Here is a 9,023-nt window from a genome sequence, read left to right as displayed (position 1 = left end):
AGAGACAAATGAAGAGAATACCAAGTCTAATATGAACCTGATCCTTGGGGCTGCATGTGCTGGCTTGTCAGGGCCTGCCATTATTTATGACAACCATATGGTGAATCCAGAATCCATATCAGCATCTTCTAGTTCAGTGCAATGCAAAACAATTCAGCATCAAAAGGCACAGATGGTCAAGAGTGACAGCAGAGCCTAAAGGATGCAAGCAAGGGATGCGATCAGGGCTTGTATGCTTGTTTACATATACCCAGGTGCTTAATCTGAAACATGCACATTTCCCATTGGGTCATGGGACCTGATTGAAAGACTCCAACGAAATGCTTTAGAATTCCATACAACGCCTCTTACTACTTTAATTCACAAAAGAAAAAAAACTATTAGGACCAAACACGCTTGTCAGACCTCTGTACTATGTCCAAATACACATGCCACAGGCCAAAATTCTTTTTTTTTTTTTGAACTGTCATGGAAATGAAGGCCATGCCTAACTCAGCATAGGCCCTTGTTTAAAACACAAACCTAACAACTAATTCCAGTTCAAACACCAGGAGATTCTGATCCTTTTACTATGCCCACTCTTGACTGTATTCAACATAGACTCAGCCTTGAGAGGCTGTGTGCATTAAGAAAAAGACAAAGACATGACTATGCAACACGGTTTCACAGAGACAGAGTTACAAAGAGGCAGTGATGGCATGGGCAAGAAAGAAATTAAAAACAGAAAACCAGGAGTGGGGCCAGAAAAGCAGAAACAAGTCAACTCTGAAAACACTACAGCTGAGTCTCCTGGCCTAAACAATTAGGCATTATTGCTTATGTGGGTGCTTAACTTCCCTACCACAGAGTGCTAGTTTCATTGGTGCTACTCAAGCTGTGTGTATTAGGAAAAAGGTGAAGGTGTTTGTCGGCTTGCTTCTCGAGTCACATTCATCCATGCAAAGCAGGTGTGAAAATCCTCCCCAGTCAGTATGGCAGCATTTTACACTGATCACTATGCACGGATGGGAATGACCAAGCAAAGTTCAAAACAGTGGAGCATCAGGCTCCATTAATTTTGGCAAGACATCTTGAGGTGCTTGTTCTAATGACATGACTGAAAACAACAAATATTGTGCCATAATGGAAAAAAGATGGCAGAGGAAAAAATAAGGAGAACGAAAGGACTAGATTCACAAAGGGACTTGTGTACCTTTCTGCCTCACAGGAGCCACAGGCCTAGGTTAAGCATCACCACAGCAGATACAGTTCATACTTGGGTAGTGTGGTAGGTCTGATAATCCCATGCTTCAGCACTTTTGCTGGTTACCTGTAGGGACTTTGATAAGGGACAAAGGATACCTTCGATGATACTGGCTTCTGGGGTGGGAATTTGCCTTCCTTTGAAGCACTGGGGTCTTGGCCACAACTGATGCTGGGGTTTTGGATTCAAGTGTACTAATGCTCCTGTCACTACTTCAAAAATCGAGACGGTCTTCCCATTCTCGTGGTCCCTCCAACTGCCAAATGTAAGATCAGAAAGAAATTTTCCTTGTAGGTCAAGTTGGCTAGGACTTGGAGGTGGGAGAAAGAGGAAGTGAGGGGCTTCCTTCCTCTGTATCATGTGGCATGGTCATCTTCATAGGATCAGCTGACTATCCATTAACCAATCACTTTCCTGTGGCAGTATACAAACTGCATCCTTGTCTTGCCTGCTTTTACCAATGGCATTCTGTAGGGTATTCCAGGTGTGTACCTTCTTGTTGTATATGTGATTATTTGAAGTGGTGACTGGAATTTGAAGTGATTACTCTGGAAAATCCTTGGGTTGCCTGTGAACCCAGGGAATTGGACCTGATAGCTTGGGAGGCGCTCTCCAGTCCTATGGTCCTAATTAGATGGCTAAGAATGGGATCAACAGCAGTCAATACATGATAAAGAAAGCCATTTAGGTTTGTTTCTAGGAAATGATTCGGAATTTAGCCCCACAAACTTAACAGGGCTTTGCTCCACTCCTCAAAGAGAGCTGGGCATTTAACTCAAGGGCATTTCCCTCCACCCAGAATCTACAGCCATAAACCCTCTCCAGCAGTCATCTGCCTAGCTCAGTCCTTTTTCACAAAACCTAAAAGGCATTGCCCCTTTCACACATTTTACCTAATAACCTTACCATTTAGAGCACTTGTCCAGGATCATGGGAGACTAGTGTTCAAATTCTTCCTTGGCCTGATGGGACAGGGATTGGAACTTGGGTATCCTTCTCTGCCCCTCCCCTGCCCCAGTGCCCTAGCAATTAGTTTCTCTTTTTCGGACCAAACCAAGATTTAATTATTCTATGCAAAGTGGAAAAGTGGCCCTCAGGCCTAACAGGTGGGGCAGTGATTCTCAACCAGAGTGGGGTTCTGGGATCTCTTTTGAAGAGTGCCCCTAGGTACAAGTAGACAAGGATGTGTGAGGAGTTAAGTGCAGGCTCAGGTTCTTCCCTGCCTGGCTGCTGCCCTGTTCTCACTGTCCAACTTCTGTGCAAGGAGGTAAGTACTGTAATAAATAAGTTCATTAATTAAGAAATTAGTTTTTGAAATGGGGTGCTGCTCAATTCACAAAAGTTAAGGGATGAGTCAAGCAAGGGGTGCCTTGATTCTATAAAAAGGTTACGAACCACTGGGTTAGATGAGCTAGATGAGCTCAAGTCCTTTTCAGGTGAGAAGAGGTATGACTCCTGAGCCCCTCCATCCCCCGAAGATCCAGGTGAATGCTCTAACAGCTAGACTATAGGACAAATGGGACCACTTGCTGCTCTTCTTCCTCTGTCCATTCTGCAAATGTCTATTAGATCAGGTGCTACAGATTGTGCCTAATGTGAGAGTCCCAACAGTGCTTAGATGTGATCTAGGCACTGCTGTCAGACTTAGATATATCCGAGAGCAGACATTTGAAGTGCCTCTTGAGTCAGGCTGCAACTGGGCAGGGTTTTTAAGGATCTAAATATTGTACTCAGATACTTAAGAGAGAGGCAAGCAGGTGCCTAAATCCTTCTGTGGATCTAGCCCAAACAGAACGGACACACAATTGTGGTATATGACATTTTTAAAGGCAATTGGCTAAATTTTTCCAGGAGATTAATTTGACCAACAGTTGTAAATACTCCAATACAAATATGGGATTCAACCCATGAACAGACTTGTGATTATCAACACAGCCTTGCTACTCAGCAGATTGCAGAAATCTAAACCTCTAGAAGAATGTGTTAATCCCTAATCCCAATGCACACATACAAAAGAAAGAAAAAACAGTGGCAGTAAACATGCCCACAGAGTAGGTAAAATATATTATTGCATATTATAAACATTATATACAAGGTTAAAATGGTTTCTGTCCAGTTTACTTACAAATTACATTGTAGCTGAATGTCTTACTTACAAGTCCTCGTTGCTACATGCTGAGAACTACCAGAGGTATTTGGCAAGACTATACACTATAGGGCAATGTGGATCAGTCTGAACAGGGGAACTCTTGGCTACTTTCCCCATCGTTAGCCCTATACTATTTAGGAGTATTCATTTTTCTTAGCTATTGCAGAGAAACCTATTGTTAAAGCAGTTTCAACTAGATTTCCCAAGATGGACCAGTAAGATTCTTTTACTTAATCTGGGAGGATTTTATCCACATTAATGTCGGGGTTAAAAAGTCGCCATTTACCAGTGGGTCACCTGGTAATCAATCTGGGGATTAAAAAATGTTTGTACGTTAGAGATGGGGGAGTAATAAATAAAGGACTAACTAAGTTAATGCATATGGTCTTGTCCTTGACAAACTTAAATCAGTGTTTGTTGGGCACATTCAGTGTCAAAGAGCAGAAAGGATGATATTTTCAAAGTAGTCTTGTAACAGCTTCTCTGGTCAAGGTTGACAAGTCTGTAAGGTTCCTGGGGAAGTTTCTTCTGTTAAGCAAGGGCGAAATGCTGTGGTTCCTCAGGAAAAAAGGCTCTGGGTCTGAGCTGAACTATATCTCAGTCAGCGTGATCTTGAAACCTTCCACCATGCTCTCCATGTTCAGGATGAAAGTGTCCTCATTGGAGTAGTGCTCAATGATGTTATCATCCATGTTTACCAAGATACTGGTGAAAAAGGGAGAAATCAGCATGCTTACAAAGAAAGCTGGTGAAAGGGAAGGTTCTGCAAAACTGCCCAAAGCAATGCTGTCTGGCTATGTGTACTTCACTAATTCTGATTTACCTCAAAGTGACACTTGCTGGGGTCTTTGAAGGGCACACAGAGATCAGTGGGTGAAATCTGGATGGCATTTTCTACATTCTACAACAAAGCAAAATGCCCACCAGCCAGAGACTACATCAACTGGAATGAGGAACAGATTTATTTGTCTAGCCTCTATATCATTGCTTATGGCCTCTGTACCAATGGAAGCTGCCCGAGCAAGAATACCTGTACTACTCATACACTAGGCATGAAAAATAGACCTGCCAGAGTGAGAACTTATATACAATTTATAAAGTGCAGTCAGAATTTCTGCATTGCAGAGCACTCCTGAAGCTATCACATACTCCCTAGCCCAGGTAGCTGATATCTGCCTGGATGAGTTTTCATGCTGTTCCTCAACCCTGGTTTATTACTATTACTGTGTATAAACACATGAAGGCAAGTGTGGCTTATGTGCAAATTGCTGATAGTTTGCAAATGATGTATTGGGGTAGTTTAGGCTTTTACTTAAGCTCAGCTAATATGCATAAAAGTCAGCTTGTATACGAAAATATTAGAAAACAAGAGCTTGCTTCATTCTTTTTCCTAAAAATAGCTTCTCCCAAGAACACGCCACTGAAAAGCAGTGTTAGGAACAAGGAGGAGGTTAGAATATTCAGCTTCCCTTTTAAAAACTAAAGAAAATCTGAGACAAAACACTGTTTTAAGCTGGGGTTTAGGGCTGTCAATAGACGAAAACCAAGTTAAAAGGACATTCCTAAAATGTGGTAGTCATTTAAAAGTAAATGTGAGAAAATAAGGAAACTGTGGCTTGAGGGTGGAGTGGTGAAAGAGATAGGCTATTTGTTCTAAAACTTTTGGTTCTACATTTGGATCTCATAAAATGTCTAAATTTACTCAGTTAAAGTTCAACTAAGGAATGCAACTCTGCCTCATCCTTCAACTACCACCACTCTATCAAACTTCCAACTATTCACTCATTCCTTCTGCAATTCCACATGCTGCCAAGTAAACTGTGTGAATCCACAAGTCAAAGGCTGGACACCACATGGGCCAATATATCAAAATTAATACCTGAGGCCCTGGTGCACATTCATTTTATTATGCAATGGAATCTGATCCCAGATCCCAACAATTACACCTCCTGCCATGCCACACATTCATGGCAGGAGGTGCAATTTTGGGATCAGATCCTAATCATGCCATTACTACTTGCCAGTGCAGGGGGAGGCCTGGGACCATAACCCTAGGCTCCCTCCTGCACCAACAAATCGAAAGAAGAGTGTCCACAGGTCTGACCATGGCTGACAATCAGCTGATTGTCAGCTCCTGCTGCAGGACTAGACCAGGTCACAAACCAGCCCAGGGCCAACAATCAGCTGATTATTGGCTCCAGTCCCAGGACTGCACCAGGGACTCAAACTGACCCCAGTGTAGTCTGGGATTGGGGCTGACAATCAGCCACAGCCCAGAGAGCCCTATGCCCAGTTCAAGAGCTGAGGCTGTCCAGGCTGGATCCAACAATCAGCTGATTGTCAAAACTCCACACCCAGCATCTCTGAGCAGGCTGCTAGGCAGGAGGGATCAGAGGTTCCTGGTTCAAAAGTCATTGGGAACCTTAAATTCTGCCAGAAGCCTTTGATCCCTGGCTGCCCTCCCCACAAAGGAAGCCCTTCCACTTCTCCCCCTCCCCCTTCTGCCCACAACCTGAGACCAGGACCAACAATCAGCTGACTGTAAGCCCCAGCCACAAGTTAAATTTAAGGGACCATACAAACCAGCCAAAAAATGCTCTATATTATATGTCTGCCATTTTATGGTGCCTTACATGGATGCACATGTGGCACTCTTGCCATTTATACTGCAATTGACATGTTAATTGCAGCATAAATGTAATGTGTAGAGAAGACCTAATGGATACAGTCCACACAAAACTTCACTTGGACTCCTCACCCCAGTACATTGGCCTGAAATAAGAGACTCCAGGCACAAACTAGAGATCACTTTTTCCCATATACTCTCCTGTTTGCCTTGCTTATAGAGACTGTAAGCTTTGGGGTTATGGATGGCTCTTACAAGGTGTTTTATACAACCTAGAATAATAGTGACTGACCTTGGGTGATGTCTCTAGGGACACCAAATAAAAACAACTAATTAATGTCTGCCTTTTTCTTACCCCTTTTTGCTCTTCTTGTAAAGTTTTGCAATCTTTTCTACTGGAAGTCCATATTTCTCAGATATCTGAAACCACACAATAAAAAGGAATTAAAAGTTAAATAAGGAATGGAGATATCATTCCACACCTTTAGGGTGTGATATTAAAGCACTAAATAAAGTAGATCATTTTAGTAGAAATGTATACATTATTTACTGAGGCCACTGCCAACTAAAATGTGATCTAATTAGAGCTGCAATCTAAAGATGGATCATGCTAAATAAATAAGTTTTTGGTTTGTTTGTTTTACATAAAAACATTGGTCCAGCACCAATCAATGCATAGGTACCTTTTGGTATAACACACCAAACCAGCAAGACAGTTCATCCTCCTGCTCTGCTCCAGCAGTTAACATTTCCCAATAGCTGTGCATATTTAGTAAGATAATGAATGCTATTTTCCACATGATCAAATGCAGTTTCTCCTCCTACAGAACAGAGAGGGTTTCTATACAGGAGCTCAAAGTGAGGATGGCTCATCCTGGTTATCATCACTGTGGACTAAAGCCAGTTGAACAATGAAAACAATCATGGACAATTACATTTTTCATTGGAATTTCACTTTTTTGGTTGAAACTTTTTGGCCAGCTGTCCTCTGGCTTCAAACACCCCATCTTCCTGGGGAGATACATGATACCCCACAGCTGAGAAGGCTGTTGGAGCTGTGAGAAAATAGCAACAGCTGCAGAATAGTTTTGCTGCCTTGCAGAGCCTCTGTGCATCTCCCAGGATACAGTCTAGTTGTCTGGACGGTGTAATAAGACCACAGTTTGGGCCCCAAAACACTCTCTCTTCAGAGTGGTAATGAGATGAGCTGCTTCAGAGAAGGCTGTTTACAAACTAAAGGGCTTTCAAAATCACTCTTGATACCTGTTCAAAGGGTGAACCAGAATATATAAGAGAACTTTTGAAGAGAGACTTCTTAGTCGACTGGAATTTCTGAGGGCAAAAACACCCCATTGTAATACTTTTAGAAGCCCTTTGCAATAGGTGGTAGATCACTAGCAACTCTTTTTGATGTTCATTATAGCAGTATAAACCACACCACAACAAGCCCATTTTAGTGTTCATGGAGATGGTGTCCTTCAGTATTCATCAATCTGGTCCCAAATTCATTTCAGAATTATGACTTTGTTCTTATGCTTTTTCTTTTCTTTAAAAGGGGATTATATCAGATTGTTTCAAAAAGGAAAATAATTATGTCAAAGGGTGTTCTTTATCACAGACTGTTCTAGGCAACAGGATACTGCAGAGAATCAAAGCAAGCAGCTTGCCCTTTCCCAGGTGGAATTAAATTATGTTACCACTAAATAGCTCATTGTGTCTGCTGTGGTAGAAAAGTGAAAAGTAAAATTAAAAATCCATTTAAAGATGGTCAGACATTGGCCACCGCATAATCCTCTGTGTGTGTGTGCATGTTTAGCACTCCGAGAAAATGGACCATCTTAGAAAGATAAATGAGAGTAATTTCCAGAAAATGGAGAAAGGGGGAAAAAAAATGTATGCTACACAAGCAATAAAAAAGGCACCAACGGTAAAAAATGCTACTACAAAATTTAGTACGGTTTCCTAAAGACAAGAAAGGACCATGACTAGAAATTCTTTGCAGGCATTTAATCTGACTCATGTCACCTAGGAAGTGCTTGGGCACTGTAGCAATGAATATCACAAAAGAAATGTAGAACTGAGTTTGGGTACCAGTTAAGAATTCTAATACTATAAAAGCCTTAGTAAGTCAGTCTGCCTGTCTGTCCATCCATAATGCTTTATTTGCACTCTCATTGGCTGACTGAAACAGCCAATCAGAGTGCTCCAAGAGCATTGGGACAGGAGATGGCATGGTGCAGTGCTGCCATGACAGCGGGGACATGGGATTGGGGTGGGGGGAGGAGGCCAGCTGTCCCAGGTGACAGAAGGGTGGAGAGAGTGGGCTGGCCCTGAACCGGCAGGTGGGGAAAGCGGGCCCATTTCCAGACCCCCTCCCCCAGACCAGAAGGGAAGTGAAGTTGGGTCTGGACTTGGGGCTTGGCCCCTGCATGTGCCCTCCCCATGATGATGGCTCAGCCCCAAAGCAGCACTGAGGTGGTAGTGATGGAGGAAATAGTGCAGGGGGAGGGGCAAGGCCAGTCACACTGGCCTTACCCCTCCCCCCACCCACCTGAGGCAGAAGGGTGCCAAGGGGGGAAAAATGGGCCTGGACCTAGCGTAGTGGGGAGGGGAAGGGGGAGTAGGGGGAATGGTTCTGGGTGAGAAGTTTAACCCTAACCCTCCCCCGACCAAGAATGGGACCAACGGGGGGGGATTGGGGAGAGAATGCAGGTGGGAGGGAGGCCCACGGCCAGCAATCCTGGCTTTCTCCTCCGCCCCCCAGTCCCCGCCACCAGCTCCTTGGAGCCAGCAGTGACACAGGGAGGAGTGGGCCTGGACCTCAAGCAGCAGGGGGGAGTTGCCCCAGGCCCAGCATGGGAAAACAGGGACCTGGGCCAGCTGCAGCAGCAGGGAAGGAAGGAGAGGGCCTGCGCACACTCCTGCCCTCCCCCTGCTGCTGCAGAGGGGAAAAGAGGAGTGGCCCTGGACCCCAAGCAGCAGGTGGGAAGGGGGGAGCAGGCCTG

General features: G+C 43.9%; 1 protein-coding gene across 3 annotated transcripts in view; it reads right to left on the bottom strand.

Moving 5' to 3' along the window:
* Nucleotides 1-3,288: 3,288 nt before the first annotated feature.
* The window catches only part of GRHL2 (grainyhead like transcription factor 2), a 112,548-nt gene continuing 106,813 nt past the window's right edge, over nucleotides 3,289-9,023 (bottom strand). For all 3 annotated transcript variants that reach the window (XM_019551407.1, XM_019551416.1, XM_019551424.1), the window contains exons 15-16: nucleotides 6,374-6,438; nucleotides 3,289-4,097 (exon numbers count right to left, since the gene is read on the bottom strand). In XM_019551407.1, coding sequence (XP_019406952.1) covers nucleotides 3,983-4,097; nucleotides 6,374-6,438 — 180 coding nt within the window. In that variant the 3' untranslated portion in view covers nucleotides 3,289-3,982. The remainder of the gene's footprint in view (nucleotides 4,098-6,373; nucleotides 6,439-9,023) is intronic.

Source organism: Crocodylus porosus, unplaced genomic scaffold, assembly GCF_001723895.1.
Source record: "Crocodylus porosus isolate Cpor-Errol unplaced genomic scaffold, CroPor_comp1, whole genome shotgun sequence".
NCBI classification, from domain to species: Eukaryota; Metazoa; Chordata; order Crocodylia; family Crocodylidae; genus Crocodylus; species Crocodylus porosus.
Note: the sequence above shows the minus strand (reverse complement) of the source record. Positions and strands in the feature narration are given on the sequence as shown.